The 21,383-nt window shown below is 31.4% G+C and overlaps 2 protein-coding genes and 10 non-coding genes across 17 annotated transcripts in view; 10 read left to right on the top strand and 2 right to left on the bottom strand.

Annotated features, from left to right (window-relative positions):
* Positions 1–2,181, bottom strand: part of LOC119616504 — a 41,406-nt gene extending 39,225 nt beyond the window's left edge. For 4 of the 6 annotated variants that reach the window (XM_037972913.1, XM_037972905.1, XM_037972896.1 and 1 more), the window contains exon 1: positions 1,890–2,181. The gene's annotated coding sequence lies outside the window, so the exon portion shown is untranslated. Of the gene's footprint in view, positions 1–1,581; positions 1,843–1,889 lie in introns of those variants that run through there. The other 2 variants (XM_037972878.1, XM_037972922.1) reach the window with 2 other exon arrangements.
* Positions 2,182–4,568: 2,387 nt separating this feature from the next.
* Positions 4,569–4,640, top strand: Trnat-ugu. The gene has a single exon. It is a non-coding gene; the product is annotated as a tRNA-Thr (tRNA).
* Positions 4,641–4,664: 24 nt separating this feature from the next.
* Positions 4,665–16,993, bottom strand: LOC119616497 (tryptophan 2,3-dioxygenase). Its single transcript, XM_037972867.1, has 7 exons — positions 16,835–16,993; positions 16,571–16,731; positions 5,790–5,923; positions 5,363–5,722; positions 5,045–5,294; positions 4,888–4,981; positions 4,665–4,826 (listed from the first exon to the last, which is right to left on the bottom strand). Exons 1-7 carry the CDS (start codon positions 16,864–16,866, stop codon positions 4,718–4,720), a joined length of 1,140 nt encoding a protein of 379 aa, XP_037828795.1. The 5' UTR covers positions 16,867–16,993; the 3' UTR covers positions 4,665–4,717.
* Trnat-ugu lies at positions 6,580–6,651 on the top strand. Its single transcript has one exon. It is a non-coding gene; the product is annotated as a tRNA-Thr (tRNA).
* Positions 7,164–7,235, top strand: Trnat-ugu. The gene has a single exon. It is a non-coding gene; the product is annotated as a tRNA-Thr (tRNA).
* On the top strand, positions 7,818–7,889 carry Trnat-ugu. The gene has a single exon. It is a non-coding gene; the product is annotated as a tRNA-Thr (tRNA).
* Trnat-ugu lies at positions 9,052–9,123 on the top strand. Its single transcript has one exon. It is a non-coding gene; the product is annotated as a tRNA-Thr (tRNA).
* Trnat-ugu lies at positions 9,700–9,776 on the top strand. Its single transcript has one exon. It is a non-coding gene; the product is annotated as a tRNA-Thr (tRNA).
* On the top strand, positions 10,664–10,735 carry Trnat-ugu. Its single transcript has one exon. It is a non-coding gene; the product is annotated as a tRNA-Thr (tRNA).
* Trnat-ugu lies at positions 12,919–12,990 on the top strand. Its single transcript has one exon. It is a non-coding gene; the product is annotated as a tRNA-Thr (tRNA).
* On the top strand, positions 13,430–13,501 carry Trnat-ugu. Its single transcript has one exon. It is a non-coding gene; the product is annotated as a tRNA-Thr (tRNA).
* On the top strand, positions 13,848–13,919 carry Trnat-ugu. Its single transcript has one exon. It is a non-coding gene; the product is annotated as a tRNA-Thr (tRNA).
* Positions 16,994–21,383: the final 4,390 nt, after the last annotated feature.

A 21,383-nucleotide genomic window follows, 5' to 3' on the forward strand; every position in this document is an offset into this window, starting at 1 on the left:
TTCTTTGTCAGGGTATGTTCAGGGTTTACTTTGTTCATACCAGATATACCACAGTGTGTTCACTGTGAGTAAAAACAAGTCTTCGGCTTATTTTAAGTACATATTCGTATTTCCTACGAATTACGTAAGTAGGTGCTGTTTTCGAATCAACAAATTCCATCTCATCTGCGTGGTTGTTAAAGGAAGTGATGTTTTTGTATCTCGGAAATTACGAAACGGGGCAACAATTGTCAGAGATTAGATAGCTTGAGTACTTAAGGAAAGTGCTTGTACATAGGCCAACCATGTACAAAAAGTCGGTGGTGAATCGTCTAATTAGCTCACCCTGTAAAATTACCACGTAAAGCACTTCTACTTATGTCAATAAACACTGTTCTTCGGGACGACCTGATCTCAGTCTCCACTGACAGGTACTGGCTGCTGAATTTTCTCCGATGCCTTTGGTTTCTTGATTTCCATCAGATTGCATGTGCACTCCTATTAGTTCTCACAGAAAGGAACTAAAACTCTCTAGGATATTGATAGTTCTTCTTATAGTCATACTTAGTAGATGTCACAGTACAATTAAATCTGTGTCCGATCATATAGGCTAACCACATAATAATTACTGATGTTGCTTAGCCGAAGAAGAGGAGTTGACATAAAAGCTTCTGATTGATTGCCCTGCTCTATAAGGTTAGATTAAGATATTTGATCTTTGTGGAATGTTCTTTCACGATCTGGATTAAAAAATGTTATATTTTGGCTTTTGTATTAAATGTGTCTACATATTACCCTAATTAATGTTAACATTATTTAGGTCAAATTAGTTGTATTCTATAATACTACAATTTCACTTCCGAATAACTTCCGAAAAAAAGCATTAAAATTACTTCTTCAGAATGACTTCAGAAATAGTGAATTTAGAATCAAATAAAAAGAAAATCCCTCCTAGTATAAGCCTGTACTAAAATCATCACTTCTTCAGTTCTTTTTCAGTACTTCCATGGTGTAAATCCAACTTGTTTTTCGCTTCTTTGGAAGTTCTTTTTTTGCTGGGATTTTTTAACTTAAAAAATGTTATGGAAAAACCAAATAAAGAAAATATGGCCATCTTGAAAATATGAAATAATACATCTCATATCTAAGAAATTATTTCAAAGAATTTTTTAGTTGTGCCTCTTGCGTGCACATTCATGCTTGCAGTTATTTTTAGATGAAGAAGAGTGCAAGTGAGAATGCAGATGTTTTTGAATGAAAATGTTCATATGTATAAGTGAATGTGCGTGTGTGTAACAGTCAAAATTTGGCCTTTAAAGAAATAAAATTAAAATAAATGAAAGGCAGAACAGAGAACAAGTAGAAACTTATGTTCCTTGTTCTCCTTCAGTTTGTTGGTAGCAGAACAGCCAGTATTTAATTATATACAAACACTCTCCACGCACACACACAGTACATAATTTATAGAGTAAATTAGTGTTTTTTTCCAAATTATTTTAACGTTTTTTCTCTTCCTTGTTGGTGTTTTTTCATATTATCCTTATGTTGCTCTATAAATATTTTCACTTTTTATTTTTCGTCTTTCAGTTCACACTCCTTTACCTTAAATGAATTATGAATTGATTTTTAGTTGTTGTTGTGTGAGCATGCTAGTATGTGTGAAAGTATGTTATTGTATATGTTTGGTTGTAATAAGAACTGCATGTAAGCATTATATTAGTTTAGCTTAATATTTTTTTCTTTCGTGCTGCTAAATTTTTCTTTTATTGTTTAATTTCCTTTATTTTTTTTTTTGGTTTATTTTTTATGTTCTGGGTTTAACACAATTTTCAAGGTTATTTTTTTAACTTTGCACGTGCATGCACTTTATTTGTATTTAATTTTTGATGTATTTATTTCACATAATTTACCGTAAATAATTTGTAATCGACACTTTTTAATTGGCGTCAAGAATTAAATTTCATGTGCAAACAACGACATTAATCTTTGAAACGAAAAAAAAACAGGACACTTTTTTATTGCTCTATGTAATTCTAGTTTTGTTTCTATTATACTTGTTCTTCAAAAAGAAAAAGACACACAGAAATGAATACTTTTATAAAAATAATAGAAACAGCAGCAGCACAACAACTACTAACTATTCTTGTTTAGATTTCAATTGCAACTGACGTTCACGTTTGACGTGTGTAGAGGTTTTAATGAGCACTTTTAACAAACTAAACTGAACTCTGAAACGAAACTTTTTGCAAAGTGTATGTTTGCATGTTTGTGCATGTTGTATGTGTATGAGAAATCGACTTCTCTCGTTTTATGTGCGTTTTTGTTTTTTATTTCATTTTTTGTCGTTTTATTATGTTGTTCGTTTCTCACATTTATTTTTTTTTTCTTCTTTCCCATGTCGTGTGATGTTTTTGAATTGTTGTTGCTGATGTTGTGTGTGTTTGAAAGCATCGTTTACGTTTACACGTATTTTGCATCAATATTTCTTTATTTACTGCAGCACAACATGTTTGAAGGTTCGCTTGGATTTGTTGTTGTCATAGGTTCGTTACTTTTACTGTTAAATTTTCCTTTCTAACATAAAGCTTTACCGTGTGTTGATGTTGAAAAAGCTTTTTTTGTGTTTAGATTTTAACATTGAACATCATGTCGTATGAGTGTTTTGAAATTAAATTTCACATACATTATACGTTCCGTATTTTCAAAAATACTATTTTAAACGGAAAATTAATGATAAAAGGAAACTTTTTTTATCGGAATAATTTTAAATTATTACAAATAATCAAAAGTAATCCAAAAACCGATTATGAACTTGCAAGAATTATTTTTTTTGCTGATTCTTATTTTTAATTCTTTTTGAATATTTTCCATATATGTATATGCATATGTAAGTATGTATGTATGTACATTGTGCCAAAGAAACACAGTACGATACTAACGTTCTTAATTAATTATGAACATTAAAGTGATTTTCTGAAGGGAGCCTTATATGGCGTCTAAGGTCCATTCATTAAAACTTGTTTATAACATCAAGTTTTTAATTCAATCATGATTGTTAAATGATTTAAAGCATTCTTATATGTAGGCTCAAATATGGTCTGATTTCTGGAATCTGGAATCCATCTGAACACAATATCACAAAGGCTGGATAGTAGTGGACCTTGTACTATTCACCAGGGAGTATTAGATTGAAACGTTTACACTACCTTGTCTGATCGGAGTTGTCCTCCCACTTTCGGATACCAACATAACATCATGGCAAGATCGACAAAAGCCGTAACGGCAATATCAATCTGCAGGAAAGCTATAGAAGCAAAATGTGAGATAAAACCCGATCTTGTTAAAAGGATTTTTGAAGCGATCATCAAGCCATTAGTTTTTAATGGAGTAATTGTTTGGCGGAAACAATTACTGACAAAGTTCTAAGGCAATGTTGATCCTAATAACAGGATCACTGGGTACAACTTTAACGAAATCCCTATTTGCGTTGCTAAACTGGATTATAACAGGCTTGTTGTGCAATTAGATTGAATGAAATAAATGCTTGCCCTTCCTCCAGAAAAAATTTGGTTACGTCATCTCGGAAAATTCGGGACTGGAGGAAGGTAGTTCTTCACGAAGCCTATCCGTGTACACGGAGGAAAAGGAGTAGGGAGAGGAATTTTCATTCCAGAATCTGGAGTCAGGTTTACTTTCAGGATCAGCAATGATTGTACTCAAATTCAGGCCGAGATATCAACCATAAAAAGAACAGCAAACTGGCTCTCGTATCATAGGATATCAAGCATCAGTCCCAGATAGTTGTATACTCTACATCACTAGTAGTCCAGGAATGCCGGACATCATTAAACAGAATGACGAGACATTCAAACATCGTACGAGTATGGGCACGAGGACACGGGGATTTTACAGGCAAATATGTCTCTGATGAGCTCGCAAAAATAGGTTCACAACTCGAACATTGACCATGTGGTACTCAGATAGGAGTATGCAAAAGAAAAATAGACAATATGCAAGATGGAGAAATGAACCAACTTACATTCAAATGAGGAAAATACATACGGCCCCAACTTTGCAAAATGATAGCTGTCATCACAGGGTACTGTAAATTAGGTAACCATGCAATCAAATTGGAATACCCTACAATGATTACAGTAGAGGCTGTCCGGGGGACATCCACCTCCAATATCTGGACATTGATTTTTGGAGGACGCTTCGCATTTATCTGGAATGATTTGATTTTCGAAAGTGGACCTTATATGGGAGCTATGACCGATCCGGAAAAAAATTGGGAGGGTTGTTTATATGTATAAATTTTTCCGATATTTTTTGAATTTGAGGTTTTTGATAAATGGGCTTCGACACTATCTTCGATTGAATAAAAAGCAGGAACAGTATGATATGATTCAAAATCGATAAAAAAAAATTTAATCTGTAACATAAGATGTGTTCACGTTATCTATATATTTGACATGAAGAATTTTATCAGTACAAAATTATTATTGAACACAATGAAAGGTATTGAAAATAAATTTTAAAATATTTTAATTTGTTGTATTTGTTAGTTCAAAAAAAGTTAAAAACCGTAAGCCTCTTTAGCTCAGTGGCAGAGCACTGGTCTTGTAAACCAGGGGTCGTGAGTTCAATCCTCACAGGAGGCAAAAAATCCAGTTTTTTGTGAAATCTATTTAATGTTAAGTTTATTTAAAAAGTCTTCACAAAGTAAAATAAAATAATTTCAATTAATCAATTCTTTTCTCATAGTCTCGTCTAGAGGAGGAATGGCTTCACGTGGTATTAAGAAGGTCGATAAATTAAACAAGTCCAAAAACACCTTGTAGCGATCACTAAAATTGAGATTGAATAGATTAATATAAATAACAACAACAATGACTAGTTTTGAATTACCTCAAAGTAGAACGTAAATATTGATAGCCAGAAGAGCCGCCTGTGCCCAATTGTTGGGAGCCAATCATACGTTGTACCATTATGACATGATTATCTGTGAGGAATTTGTTATAAACCATAGTAATTAGTAGTAGAATACTCCAAAACTTATACTTACAACGCCATTTTGTAATTAAAGAATCAATATCCATCAACAGAGTTAATAATTGATGAGGCTGACTGAAACGTGGCTCATCTCTGTAAAATGTAATCATAATGGCTCCTTGCAGGGCTTTGTGACTAAAACGACGATCACCGCGCGACACTAAGGCATCGTGAACAGCTGGATCGAAAATGCTGCGATAAACTTCACGACGTTTTTCAATATCCATTAAACGATAATTTTTAGCGGTTTCAACTTTCTCCATCTGAAATTATTTAATAAGAAAATTAAAATAAAATGGTTTGAATTGTCTTTATTGTGATTCAAAATTACCATAGCACTTTTAACTTGTTCAGCCAGAAATTTATCAACACTGACTTGAAATTTATGCCAGAAATTAAAACCATTCTCCTCCAAACCCGGTGTACGCTCCAACCATTTCTCTATTAACTCTAAGAGAGAAGGTTCCACTTCCGATTGTATGATGGCATTGATAGCCGAATTATCACAACCGAAAGCTTCCGAATACTTTTGATTGTATTTAACACGATGTTCGGTTTTGACACCCAATTTATTTTCAATCAAACGAAATTGTAAACTTTGGAAACCGGATGCTGGTGCCAAATAATTACGGAAATCCATGAAATCTAAAGGCGTCATAGTTTCTAAAATGGGTACTTGATCGACAAGTAACTGTAAGAGATATCAATTTATATGAAAATAAACTTTCTGTGCATAGTCAAGAGCAAGCACTATTTACCTTTAATATGAGCACTATGCGATTGAGACGTTTTAGAATTTCCAAGGTTTTTGTTTCCTCAATAACTTCATCATTTAACATTTCACGTATGGAATCCAACTCAAAAATGATTTGTTTAAACCAAAGCTCATAAGCTGGAAATAAATAAAAGTAGTGTAATTATAATAATAATAATAATAATAATAATAATAATAATAATAATAATAATAATAATAATAATAATAATAATAATAATAATAATAATAATAATAATAATAATAATAATAATAATAATAATAATAATAATAATAATAATAATAATATTAATATTAATTTTCATAAAATACAAAATATTTACAAGCAAATTAAATATTAATTTATTTGAATTCATTCATTTGAAAATTTCATACAATTTTTGTTTCACTTAGTGAGAATTGTAAAACCCAGCCTAAGTCTATTTTCCCATATCATTAGTTGTTTTCGAGATAAATTATTGCAATGTCCATCTATCCAAAAATTCTGAAAGAGTCACAGGCCATAAATCTAAGTAAAATTTGAAATAATAAAATTTTATCGAAATCATACTACGATTTAACTATACTTCTCCAAATATGTGGATTGCGTAATAAACTGGTTTTTCTAAACATTCATCGCCAATTTCTCGCTTAGCGATCATAAAATTAATACTGGCTTTTAGCACCTTAATTGAGACCTCAAGACGAAGTTCTCAAGATAATTTTTTAGGACGTTTAGAGTTTATATTGAATTTAAAAATGGGTTTTATTAGAAATAAAGATAATTATTTCTAACTGCCTCTTTAGCTCAGTCGCAGAGCACTGGTCTTGTAAACCAGGGGTCGTGAGTTCAATCCTCACAGGAGGCAAATATTTTAAACGTAGTAGTTTAAAACGTAAAGACTTATTAAAACGAATTCACATTGGACTTATATTACGCAGTATATGATAATAAGGAACTTTGTAGAAGTAATAATTAAACTAGGATATAAGATTTACAAGTTTGAAAGTAACGATCTGTGAATCTGAATTTGTTTACAATCTTTCCGATACCTCTGTCTCTGTTAAGTCATTAATAAATAAGGTTTAATCAAGGCTTATTGAGAAAAACATGGGAAATTCATGGCCACTAAGACATTATATGCAATAACAAAATTAAAAATAGTGGTTACGTATCTTAAAACATATAACTTCGGTTCTATTCCAATATTTTATCTTTTTTATCAAATGTTTTATTACTTAGATCTGAAAACATGCTTAAATATAGGAAGATGATAGCAAAAATTGGACTCTTTATCTTATATCTAAATTGTCTCCATCTAAAATACGCATTAAAATTTGTTTATTTCTTTATTGAAAATAAAGGCAGTTATATCTAAGAGCCTCTTTAGCTCAGTGGTAGAGCACTGGTCTTGTAAACCAGGGGTCGTGAGTTCAATCCTCACAGGAGGCAAGTATTTTGAACGCAGTTTGAAACATTGAAAACAACTAGTAATTGCCTAGAGAAAAGAGATTTGACATATAAGAGAATAGATCTAAAGTCACTTTTAGAACGACTGTCAGATTGTGGATCCACCTAAACGTTATAATGAGAGACTTTCTACAAGGAATGATTGAACGTTGACGTACATTTCACAATTTTGAAAGTAAAAATCTATGAATCTGAATTAAAAAAAAAAACTTCCGATACCGTTGTTCCAGAGTTTCTAAGCATCGGACGATAATACATTTAGTGAATACTATATAAGGTTTTATTTTTACCAACAAACCTTTTTCATGAAAAGGAGCGCACAACAGGCCCTATAATGTCCTATCAACCTAACATAACCTAGTAGTCATAGAACATAAAATGAGTCAATTTCAAACTCTTAGAAATTTTTGCAGCAATTAAAATTTAAAGTTAATTATTTTTTATCAATCTGTATGGTAGCAATTGGAGTTTTTATCTCATATGTATATAAAATAAACACTTAAATAGTTTATATTTGTAATAAAAAAGCATTTTTATTAAAAATAAAGACAGTTACTTCTAATAGCCTCTTTAGCTCAGTGGTAGAGCACTGGTCTTGTAAACCAGGGGTCGTGAGTTCAATCCTCACAGGAGGCAAGTATTTTAAATGTAGTTTAACATATTGTGAATTACTAGTGTAGAGGAACGAGAAATGAACTAGGTTGGAGGTATTCGGTGATTTGGCAATATGTCCCGTTCTTTAATTTATCAAATCTATATCTATAATAAAGATATATACATAGATTCTATATATCTTTATATATAAAAATGAATGTGTGTTTGTTTGTACTAAACGGCTGAACCGATTTTATTAAAATTTTCACAGCGTATTCCTGTTTGTCTGGAATAGGTAATAGACACCTTTTTATTTTGAAACTCCAAGTGGGCGAGGAGTCACACCCATATTAAGAAAATATTAAATCCGTATAATTTAGATAATATAACAGTTAGAGTCCTCAAATTTTGTCGGAGCAACTTTAGTGTCAATATAATTATTTAGGACAAAAAGTACGCGGACTAGCATTAGGGGGCGTGGCACCTCCCATATAAATTAAATACAATAATACGTTTATCTTGGAAACTATTACAGTTAGAATCTTCAAATTTTGCACGAATAACTTTAACATCCATCTAAACATTTTGGGTAATAAATTGGCGGACTACCCATGAGGGGAGCGGCACCTCCCATATTAATTAAAGACAAAAATTCATTTATCTGGAAAACTAATGGAACTAAATTCTTCAAATTTTGCACAAAGAACTTAAATATTCATCTGAACATTTTGGAGAAAAAAAGCGGACTTTCATCTGGGGGGTCTTGAAGCCCCCATATGAATCAAATAGAAAAATTCGTATATCTGAGAAACTATTAGAGCTAGAATCTTTAAATTTTACATAAAGAACTTTGAAATTTTACATGAAGAACTTTGAAATTCATGTGAACATTTAGAGCATAACGGGCGGACTTTTAATGGGTGGCTGGCACAACATATATGAATTTAATAAAAAAATGTATGGAAAACTATTGTAGTTAGAATCTTCAAAATCGTTAAGTGGGATTTTTATTTATACATATTCCTTTTAGGGTAGCAAAGCACACTGGGTATAGCTAGTTATAAATAAAATTAATAGTGACTTTTAGTAGCTTAATTGAGGCCTTAAGACGAAGGCATGTGCCAACATCTATCGGTTAAATATAACCGGAGATCAAGAATATAAAAATGGTTTTTATTGGAAATGAATACAATTATTTCTAACTGCCTCTTTAGCTCAGTGGTAGAGCACTGGTCTTGTAAATCAGGGGTCGTGAGGTCAATCTTCACAGGAGGCAAATATTTTAAACATAGTTTAAAACTTTACGTTTTAAATTTATTAAAACGAATTTACACTGGACTTACATATATCACGTAGTATATGATTATAAGGAACTTTGTGGAAGTAATAATGATTGAACTAGGATGTAAGATTCACAAGTTTGAAAGTAAAGATCTATGAATCTGAATTTGTTCTTTCCCACAACCTTGTCCCTATCAAGGCATTATTGAGAAAAACATGGGACATTCATGGTCACCAAGACATTATTTGAAATGACAGAAATCATATTAATAAAATAAACATTTACAAAAAATAGTAGTTACGTACCTTAAAATAACAATTTCGGTTCGGGTTAATAGAGAAAAGTGGTAAACGATAAAATACTTTAAATTTTTGTTTAGTTAGTACTATATACCAATATTTTACTTTTTTTTATCAAATGTTTTGTTATTTCGATCTAAAACATGCTTAAAGATAGGAAGATGATAGCAAAAATTGTACTCTTTATCTTATATCTAAATTACCTCCATCTAAAATATGCATTAAAATTTCTTTATTTCTTTATTGAAAATAAAGGCAATTATATCTAAGAGCCTCTTTAGCTCAGTGGTAGAGCACTGGTCTTGTAAACCAGGGGTCGTGAGTTCAATCCTCACAGGATTGAACGCAGTTTGAAACATTGAAAACTTCAAGTGATTGCCTAGAGAAAAGAGTATTGACATATAAGAGTATTGATCTTAAGTCACTTTTAGAACGACTTTCAGATTGTGGATCCTCTTAAACGTTATAATAAGAGACTTTCTACAAGGAATGATAGAATTGAATTTCACAAGTTTCAAAGTAAAAATCTATGAATCTGAATTTGTTTAAAAAACCTTCCGATATCATTGTTCCTATCAAGACGTTAATAAATAGGTCTATTTAGCAGCTGTATTTTTTAGTTAGCAGGATCTTCAACTCACCAAGGTGGAATGGAAACAAATACATTACACTTTTATACATATGCATATTTGTATATACTATATATAAATTATTTATCGATTAATAATATCTAAAACATATAATGTCGGATTGGGTAAGTAGAGTATTTTCTTTGCCATTGTTAGGCTTTCGCCAAATATCTTGGGAGTGATATTATTCCATATATAACATCCCTTACGAACACTGATTGGAAAATTCTTAGCAATTACGTCCAGGAAACTGAGTTTCTAAATATCGGTTTTTGTTTTTACCAACAAACATTTTCCGTGAAAAGGAGCGCACAACAGGCTCGGTGTATTTCTTCGGATTTGATGTAGATACATCCTCCTATCAACCTAACCTAGTACAGTAACAAGCCACAGAATATTAAATTAGTCAATTTCAACTGTTAGAAATTTTAGCAGTAATTTTAAATTTTAAGTTAATCATCTTTATCAATCTGTATAGTAGCAATTGGAGTTTTTATCTTATATCGAAAATTTATCACATCTCATATATAAAATAAACATTTAAATTCTTTATATTATTAATAAAAAGGTATTTTTTATTAAAAATAAAAACATTTACTTCTAACAGCCTCTTTAGCTCAGTGGTAGAGCACTGGTCTTGTAAACCAGGGGTCGTGAGTTCAATCCTCACAGGAGCCAAGTATTTTAAATGTAGTTTAACATATTGTGAATTACTAAATAGGGAGTGGAAGGAGAACTGACTTGGAAGAGTTTACAAACTCTGATCCAAAGTAATGTTGAAAAACATCGCTCTAAACTTAAGTCACTTTTAGAATCACTGTAAAATTGAATAGCAAGAATAGCTATGAATCTGAATTGGTTAAGCAGTATCCTTCCGACATCCTTTCTAAACGGACATCTTAAGGGTTAAAAAGAAATATGGACAGTGTGGTTCCAAATCAAAATCAAAATTCTTTACTGTATTCTAACAGAAAAAATATATGTATGTATATGATGGACAATTTCAAACAGAATTTTAGATAAGAGATACGAAATTTAGATAAAAACGTATGTTTTTTTAAATTTAATAGTTTCATACAAAGAATATAAAGAAATTGGGGCTTGTCAGTTGGTACGTAAAGGAGTTGTCATTCGGTACCTAACTCTAAGTATGTATTGGTAGAATTTTTGTATTAGTATTGGAGCTCCAACCACTTTCACCACACTTTCCAAACATACATACTTGCATAAAATCGTACATAAAAATTTTAGGAAAAATAAATAACATTTAAATTTCTACATTCGCAGATTTTTTAATTTATTTTGCCCACATCTAATCAGTAAACATTTAATGAATATATTTTTCGGACTTAAAATCTCTTTTTTTGCAAAAAAATAAGTTTATTTTAAATAATTTTTTCATTTTCAATACCAAAATATGCAACTTTGTTTTGTCAATTTTAATTTCAACACTCAAAAATTAATTGTCAAAAAATTAAAAAAATATTTTTTTAGTTTGTGAAAAATAAAAATATTTCGGATTGTTAAATGCGATAAAATTGTGTAAAAAATTAAAAAATAGTTATGTGTTTGTGAAAAAAACGTCGTTCAAGCCCTATTATCCCGGTATTTTCGCGAAAAAGTTTTGAAGTATTGTGAGAGAATTGAGTTCTCACAAGTGTGTTGAATTTACACAGAACTCGTCTGTGAAGAGAAGGAAATGTTATTGTTGTAAAACAATGTCATAGTCCAACTTCTTATTATTCTTTGGCATACGGTTTAATGGGGGTTATATAAGATTCGGCATAGTCGAATAGAACACTCTTACTTGTTGAGTTTTGTAATGGACAATTAATTTTTGAGTGTTGAAATTAAAATTGACAAAACAAAGTTGCATATTTTGGTATTGAAAATGAAAAAATTATTTAAAATAAACTTATTTTTTTGCAAAAAAAGAGATTTTAAGTCCGAAAAATATATTCATTAAATGTTTACTGATTAGATGTGGGCAAAATAAATTAAAAAATCTGCGAATGTAGAAATTTAAATGTTATTTATTTTTCCTAAAATTTTTATGTACGATTTTATGCAAGTATGTATGTTTGGAAAGTGTGGTGAAAGTGGTTGGAGCTCCAATACTAATACAAAAATTCTACCAATACATACTTAGAGTTACGTACCGAATGACAACTCCTTTACGTACCAACTGACAAGCCCCAATTTCTTTATATTCTTTGCCGTATGCCGTAAAAGGAATGCTCTCCTATAAACATTAGGTTGATATTTGAAATAGGGCTTAAGTCAATTATGGGCACACCCCTTTCGGATTAAAAAAATATTCATTTTTAAAAACAAAATATTTTTTGTCCAACTTTTAAACCATGAACATATTTGGGCGGTATGGTCAATTATAAAATTCGGTAGAGAGATTTTGGATTGCAAGAAACTTACTTCTGTATCAAATTTTATAGTTATACTCGCATTTTTAAGCCAGTAATGTGCGTTAAAGTCATTTTCTGAAGGGGACATATATGGGGGGTGGGGTAAGTTATGGACCGATATTCATAAAATTCGGTAGATAGATTTTTGCGCTAGACTCGTATTTTTAAGCCAGTAATGGGCGTTAAAGTAATTTTACAAACGGAATGACAAAATCAATATACCCCCCATCTTTTTTGATATAAAAATGTCTTCACATTATTAGATAAGAACATTTTGTGTCATCAATTATTTTAATGGATTTTACTTCAAACAATAGATATCAGAGATATCTTATTTATTATATAATATGTTTCTTATCAATTTTCTTAAAATCGCTAAAATTTCTTTTGAAGATAAAAAAGGTTATTTGTTATTGGAAATAAAGAAAATTATTTCTAACAGCCTCTTTAGCTCAGTGGCAGAGCACTGGTCTTGTAAACCAGGGGTCGTGAGTTCAATCCTCACAGGAGGCAATTATTTTAAACCTAGCTTGAAACATTTCTAGTAACAAGTATTTCTAGAGGAACACGATGATAAAATTTGTCGTTAGCAGTAATACATTAACTAGGCAAAGTAATAGAGATTTTAACAAACATACAGACAGGTGGACTCTGCAATCTATAAGGATCCTGAATATACATATATATGTACATTGTGCATATATACTTTATAGAGTCAAAAAATTATAATGCGGAAATTAGAAACGGAATGACATAATTATATATACACTTCTCACGAAGTTGAGGGATATAAAAATATGTACCATTCTGATCTAGGAACTCACATCAAGATATCTAAAAATTTTTAGTGCTTGTTTTTATAAAAAATCACTCACATTTAAGATTCTGTGTAGTTCTACATAGTTGATCTTACCAAATCTATTTAATAAAATATGTTAATAGTTTTACAAGGGCCTCTTTAGCTCAGCGGCAGAGCACTGGTCTTGTAAACCAGGGGTCGTGAGTTCAATCCTCACAGGAGGCAATGTTTTTTCATAAGCAAAAAACTCGTAAACAATTTATGACATGTTTGAGATCAACAAATTAAAAATTTTAAATGTCTATTGTTCCTTTCTGTAAGTACCATTACGAATCTCAAAAATGTGTTTACATTATCAGAAATCTTATACATACATAAATATGTATGTACATAATAAGTATCATCAATTATTTTAATGGATTTTTCTTTAAACAATAGATATCTGTGATATCTTATTTATTACTTAACATGTTCGTTATCAGTTTGCTTAAAATGTTTAAAAATTTTTAAATTTCTATTGAAGATAAAAAAGTTTATTTGTTTTTGGAAATAAAGACAATTACTTCTAACAGCCTCTTTAGCTCAGTGGCAGAGCACTGGTCTTGTAAACCAGGGGTCGTGAGTTCAATCCTCACAGGAGGCATCTTTTTAGTTATAAACTTCAACATAGAGATAAACAGGATAAGTTCTAACCTTCGTATAACGTTTGTTCACTCACAATAGAAGTCGTAGTTTTTATACCCTAAACCACTATAGTGCTGATGGTATTATGCGTTATTGCTAATGCTTTTAACACAGTCAAATATTGGTCCTAACCTACATTAAAGTATACTGATTGGCTTATGATAATTTTCTATATGCATTGGTTCTTCGCTAGTCCATACATAGCATTCAAAGTGAAGGTCGCGATTTTGTAAATCATTCTATAAAAATGCCATTGATTTTGGTTTAAATCGGTTCATTATTTTACTTAGACCACATATGGCTTTGGAGTTCAAAATAATTATGTTAAATATATTCCCTAGGGTAATAAGTTAGTTTAGATTGATAGGAGGATGTATTACTACATCAAATCCAAAGAAATACACCTAGGCCACTATCGGGTCTTTTATGCGCTCCTTTTCATGAAAAAAATATTTGTTGTCGTAATTCCTAAAAATTTTCCAATCAGCGTTAGTCAGGAATAACATCACTTCCAAGATACTTGGATCTAACTTCGACGAATGCCTGACAGTGGCAAAGAAAGTGCTCCAGAGTTTCAATGTACTCTCTACATGCTCTACATCCCTCTGAATCCAATTTTGTATATTTGTGCTCGTAATCCTGTGTGTTCACTCAGAATTCGTACCATCATACTAACTTCAGACTTGACCATTTTGTGGAGATTTTTCGTCTTGCTCTCATCATGGTCATCCCATAGGATCTTTGTGGTTCTACCTTATGAGATTCTCTCACCCATATTCTTAATTCCGCTTTTGTTGCGTCGAATGGTTTTGTGTTTGTCAGGTTAACTACCTCGAGCTCCCTTCCCTTTAAAGCTATTACATTCGCCCTTTTGTTGCCGACTACTCCCGAGTGGCATGGTACCCATATGATGTAAACCCTACCTCAGGGAGAATATTCAGTTAAAGCTTTCTTATAATCCAATACTGTCTTAGATTTAATTCTATTACCTAATTGCCTTACGGCTGTATATTTCTATATCTATGTCTTCAATATACAACCCCAGGCCCACTTTGTCCCCCAATTTAGAGCCATCCATGTAACCACGGATTTTTACTGGTAGTTACTCTAATGTTCCGCTTGACCATGACATTCTATCTGGGATCAGCATTTCAAAGTTTCCGACATTCTGTGTCTGGTACGCGATCAAGCACGTTCGATGATTGTGTATAACCTTCCAATGTGCCCAGTATACATTGATGACGTGCCCTATAATCGCTTTTGGCAAGAAGGAAGCAAGTTTCAGTATACGTAGAAATTTTTGTTTTTCTTGTGAAAAGACAGATTTCCGTCTTTGCGGGGTTAATATTGAAGCCTCTCGGTTGAACCCAGCTCAAGGCCGTATTCAGAGCTCTTTTACATAAGTAATTTGGATCCTTTCCCTTTAAAAGCATTACGACATCGTCTGCATAGCAGATAGGACTAAGTCCTTTCTCGGTTAGGGTCCTTAGGAGGCTATTAATCGTGGTAATCCAGAGTAAAGGTGACAAAATGCCACCCTGTAGTATACCGCGAAATACCTATTTCCTGAGAGTTTTATATCTAGGGATTGGATAAGAGTATCATTGTGCTCGTTATTGCAGGCGCCTTTGATGTCAATGCAAACCGCCAATGTATACAGCTTGCTATCGAAGGATTCACCTATGTAGTGGACAACTTCGTTTAAAGTGGTTTCCATCGATCGTCCCTTTACATAAGCATGCTGCGAAAATCGGTACTATTATTAAGACGTATATAGAACTAAATTTGCCGATTTTTGTAGAGATACCGCAATATTTAACATAATTATGAACTCAAAAGCCATTTCCGGGAGGTAGGGTTGTATGGGGGCTAGGTTAAATAATGGACCGATTTCATCCATTTTCAATAGGCTTCGTTGCTGGGCCGAAAAACACATATGGTCCAAATTTCAGCAAAATATCTTGAAAATTGCGACCTGTACCTTGCGCACAAAATTTACATGGACAGCCAGCCGGACAGACGGATGGACATGGCTTAATCGACTCAGAAAGTGATTCTGAGTCGATCGGTATATTTTAAGGTGGGTGTATGACCAATATTTGTGTTCGTTACAAACATCAGCACAAACGTATAATACCCTCCCCACTATGGTGGTGTTGGGTATAGAGATCATAAATATTGGTATTGAGTTAAAATACGACATCAATACAACAACACATAACTAGTGTAGAGTATTTTATTATCGTTAAATATTTGTTAAAAAAATATATTTAATTACAATATATTTCCGAATTCCCAGATCACTATGATGTTTAGAAAAACTGTGGTCAAGGTTCATACTATATGCGACAAACAAACTAATTTTGAAATATGTACCAAAAAATAAGATTTTACTATTGGCCATTAACCTATATAGAAATCGAGTTTTTGTAAAAATTATTCATATTTGCTGATGAAACATCCATTAGCATCTTTATATAAACTAAATAGTATTGTTTGTTATTTCAAGGGTTATCATTGAAATAAAATTCTGTTTTTTTCTTTTTTTTTAATTTGTCTATGAGTTAATTAACGTCAAAAATTCGTATTATCAAATTAAAGTAAACAAACCTTGATGGGTGATTATAAATAAATGTTCGTCATGGACAGGACGTTTATCTTCTTTTGAAAGCATGCATTGGGCACTTAAAAGTTTATCCAACATCAGGTATTCCCCATAGATTTTACCAACTTCTGTACTGAGCGGCATCGCATTATCGTCATGTTCCGATCTAGACGATGAAATAAAACACCAATTAAACAGAGATCATACACGCAGACACTTAAACATGATTTGACAAAATCAGCACTTTTCTTAATTGCACAAATACCCACCCATTTAGCGTAGAAGCGTAGGGGCAACTCATTTTAATGGAAATTTAATTTTTTGTTTGTTTTTATGCAAAATAAATTATGCCGTAAGAATATTAGCAATTTGCAACTTGTTGCCTTAAAGTAAATGCGACCGTCTTAAACGAATTCGAAACTTAAACTGAATTTAAAACTATTGACTTAAATTAACTCGTAAAATCATAGCTAGAGTGGTTTTTATATTTCCATGCTCTTATCAGTGAATTAAAGGAATGTGTTCTTTTCATCATCATTTTTAAAAATAGATTTGCATAATATGAATCTGTTATGGTAGCAAAATGTTTAAATGTGTGTATGATTAAGTGACTGAATTTAAATTGTATTAATTTCTGAAATTCATTACACATTATCCAAATAAATTTCAACGAATTAATTCATTTAATTTTTGTCAGATTTGTACGTACTTAAAGATTAATATGAAAAAAACATCTTGTTTCAACTCAAAAAGATTTGGTACGAGTATTTTGTTGTTTGTTTTTCCTTTCAGTTTATTATTATTCATTCATTGGTGTCATCTATCAGTTCTGCAAGATTGAGTTTAAGTGAAGGTTTGTTATCAGTTCTACTTATAAGTATTTTAAAAAATATTTTTTAATCTATACATACAGATCTGTGTATTTAATATTTAAATACTACGAATGCACAAGTACCAAATAAATCAGTTTTTTTCTCTTAAATATGGAAACAAATTTAACTAAATTTTTTGATTCTGAAGTGTTGAAATAATAATGCATACATCTATCTATCTGTATGTAATTTATTAGATCCATATAGAAATATTTTTCTAAGTTATTGAAAACTTTTAAACAAACTAGATGTGTACATTAGGGTGGCCCCTAGATTCAGTTTATACCATAGCAGAAATATAGAAGGTAGTCTCAATCAAAAAAATTAAAATTAAATAAGGTTTTTTGACGTTTTCCTTATTTTAAACTTTATATACAGAGTTGCCACATGTTAAAAATAATAATGGATTTCAAGAAATATTTTACAAAAAATGTGTAGGTAATTTATCTAAATAAAATATATGTTACATTAAAGGAAGTTAATTAAATTACTGATTTCCTCTACAAATTTTACATATAATTTGGATTACTTGACAGTGAATTTTCATTATATCTTATAAAAATTGAATTTAAGTATTCCAAATGGTTCAAAAAGTTGGTATTTGGCTTATATAACCCTCCCTCGGACAATTAATTTGTATAGGTATAATTTTGATCTTTTTTTTCTGAAGTTCTAAAGCCAAATTCTGTAAGACCCATCTTTGATATAATGTAACCGCCAAAATTCTCTAAACCATAGAATTCAACATCATTTAAATCGCAAATCTCATCTAAAAACTGCTCAGTTTCTTGATTTTCTGAAATCTGTAAAAATAATTAGATTTTTCTATATAAACTTGGATCAATAGTTATTTGCCTCAAGTTGTTCCAAATCACATTCTAGTGTATACTAAACCAACGCATGTACATACCTAGTAGTTATTGGGATAGCATCTCTATCCAATCTTTCACGTTTTGAATTGATTGTAATGTCACTTTTAAAGAAATGATCTGAACAAATCATAGGCTCTTTTGGCAAATTTTCTTCGTTGGTTTTGCATCTTTCAAGCCACTGTTGGCGTTTACCCGGTAATATATAGACTTTAAAAAAATCTTACATTGGAATTTTTGCAGAAGTATTTCGTATTTTCGCAGTTCGGGAAAATGCAGCTCATATTTATTCTCTAATTAATTTTACAAATTAGTTTTCAAAGATTTTAATATAAATGTGATTGAAATTATTTTTATAATTTTTTTACATAAACTTCAAAGCATATATAGAAATCTATATATATAAAAATGAATGTGTGTTTGTTTGTATGTTTGAACGTTATAGACTATTAAACGGCTGAACCGATTTTCTTGAAATTTTCACAGCTTATTCCTGCATGTCTGGAATAGGTAATAGGCTACTTTTTATTTCGAAATTTCAAGTGGGCGATGAGCCACGCCCACATTAAGAAAATATGAAATCCGTATATTTGAGATAATATAACAGTTAGAGTCCTCAAATTTTGTCGGAGCCACTTTAGTGTCAATATGATCATTTAGGACAAAAAGTAGGCGGACTAGCATTAGGGGGCGTGGTACCTCCCATATAAATTAAATACAAAAATTCGTTTATCTGGGAAACTAATAGAACTAAATTCTTAAAATTTAGCACGAAGAACTTTAACATCCATGTAAACATTTTGGGTAATAAATTGGCGGACTACCCATGTGGGGAGCGGCACCTCCCATATTAATTAAAAACAAAAATTTGTTTATCTGGGAAACTAATAGAACTAAATTCTTAAAATTTTGCACGAAGAACTTTAATATTCAATAGAAAAATTCGTATATCTGAGAAACTATTAGAGCTAGAATCTTTAAATTTTACTTGAAGAACTTTGACATTCATCTGAACATTTAGAATATAACGGGCGGACTTCCAATGGGGTACTTGGTACCTCCCATATGAATTAAATACAAAATTTCGTTTAACTGGGAAACTAATAAAACTAGATTCTTCAAATTTTGAACAAATTATTTTAATATTCATCTGAATATTTTGTAGGAAAAAGGGCGGACTTTCATCCGGGGAGCTTGAAGCCCCCACATGAATTAAATTCGTATATCTGAGAAACTATTAGAGCTAGAATCTTCAAATTTTACATGAAGAACTTTGACATTCATGTGAACATTTAGAGAATAACGGGCGGACTTTCAATAGGGGGCTTGGCACCACATATATGAATTAAATACAAATTTTTCATAGATAGAAATTGGCGAACTTGCAATAATTTGCTTGGCATCTCTCATATATATAAAAATGAATGTGTGTTTGTTTGTATGTTTATATGTTTGTATGTTTGAACGTTATAGACTACTAAACGGCTGAACCGATTTTCTTCAAATTTTCGGAGCGTATTCCTGTATGTCTGGAATAGGTAATAGGCTACTTTTTATTTTAAAATTCTAGGTGGGCGAGTAGCCACGCCCATATTAAGAAAATATTAAATCCGTATATTTGAGATCATATAACAGTTAGAGTCCTCAAATTTTGTCGGAGCAACTTTAGTGTCAATATGATTATTTAGGACAAAATGTAGGCGGAACAGCATTAGGGGGCGTGGCACCTCTCATATAAATTAAATACAAAAATTCGTTTATCTTGGAAACTATTACAGTTAGAATCTTCAAATTTTGCACGAATAACTTTAACATCCATTTAAACATTTTGGGTAATAAATTGGCGGACTACCCATGAGGGGAGCGGCACCTCCCATATTAATTAAATGCAAAAATTCGTTTATCTGGGAAACTAATGAAACTTAATTCTTCAAAATTTGCACGAAGAACTTAAATATGCATCTGAACATTTTGGAGGAAAAAAAAGCGGACTTTCATCTGGGGGGCTTAAAGCCCCCAGATGAATTAAATAGAAAAATTCGTATATCTGAGAAATTATTAGAACTAGAATCTTTAAATTTCACTTGAAGAATCTTGACATTCATCTGATCATTTAGAGTATAACGGGCGGACTTTCAATGGGTTACTTGGCACCTCCCATATGAATTAAATATAAAATTTCGTTTATCTGGGAAACTAATAGAACTTGATTCTTAAAAGTTTGCACAAATTACTTTAATATTCATCTGAACATTTTGGAGGAAAAAGCGCTGACTTTCATCTGGGGAGCTTGAAGCCCCCACATGAATCAAATAGAAAAATTCTTCTATCGTATATCTTTAAATTTTACAAAAAGAACTTTGACATTCATGTGAACATTTAGAGCATAACGGGCGGACTTTCAATGGGTGGCTTGGCACAACATATATGAATTAAATACAAAATTTCGTTTACCTTGGAAACTCTTATATTATTAAAATTTTTCATAGATAGATAGAAACTGGCGAACTTGCAATAATTTGCTTCACATCTCTCATATGTAACATATTATAAATCTGGAAAACTATTGTGGTTAGAATCTTCAAAATCGTTAAGTGGGTTTTAGGGTAGCAAAGCACACTGGGTATAGCTAGTTTCATTATAAAATGGGAAAAATTAAACTGTATATGGATGGTATCACTAATTTAACGAAAACTTCAAAATCCTTAAGCATGTCAGATAGAGAATTTAAAAAAATAATGAGAGATTGACACTACCTTCTATATTTCTGCTATGGTTTATACCATCTTTTTGATGATGGGTTCAAAACCTCAGGTTTTTGTCATGTCATTATTGGCCCTTATTTCGACCTGATCTTTCAAGACGACTTCTGCTACCAGATTTTACCACCGTTTAATATAAGTAACAAGTACCTAAATATTTATAGTGTACTTCTTGTATTCGAAAAAATAACACAGGACAACAAATTTTGATCTGTGAGATAGACTAAAGTATATTTTTCTAAAGAAATAACTTTTAAACTGATTGGCGGATTTGAAAAATACTTTTTGTTTAAAGTCTATAGACGTCTAAACGCT

The sequence above is a fragment of the Lucilia sericata genome, unplaced genomic scaffold, assembly GCF_015586225.1.
Source record: "Lucilia sericata isolate MDLA Ls3-8-SP2 unplaced genomic scaffold, ASM1558622v1 Contig000003F_arrow, whole genome shotgun sequence".
NCBI lineage: Eukaryota > Metazoa > Arthropoda > Insecta > Diptera > Calliphoridae > Lucilia > Lucilia sericata.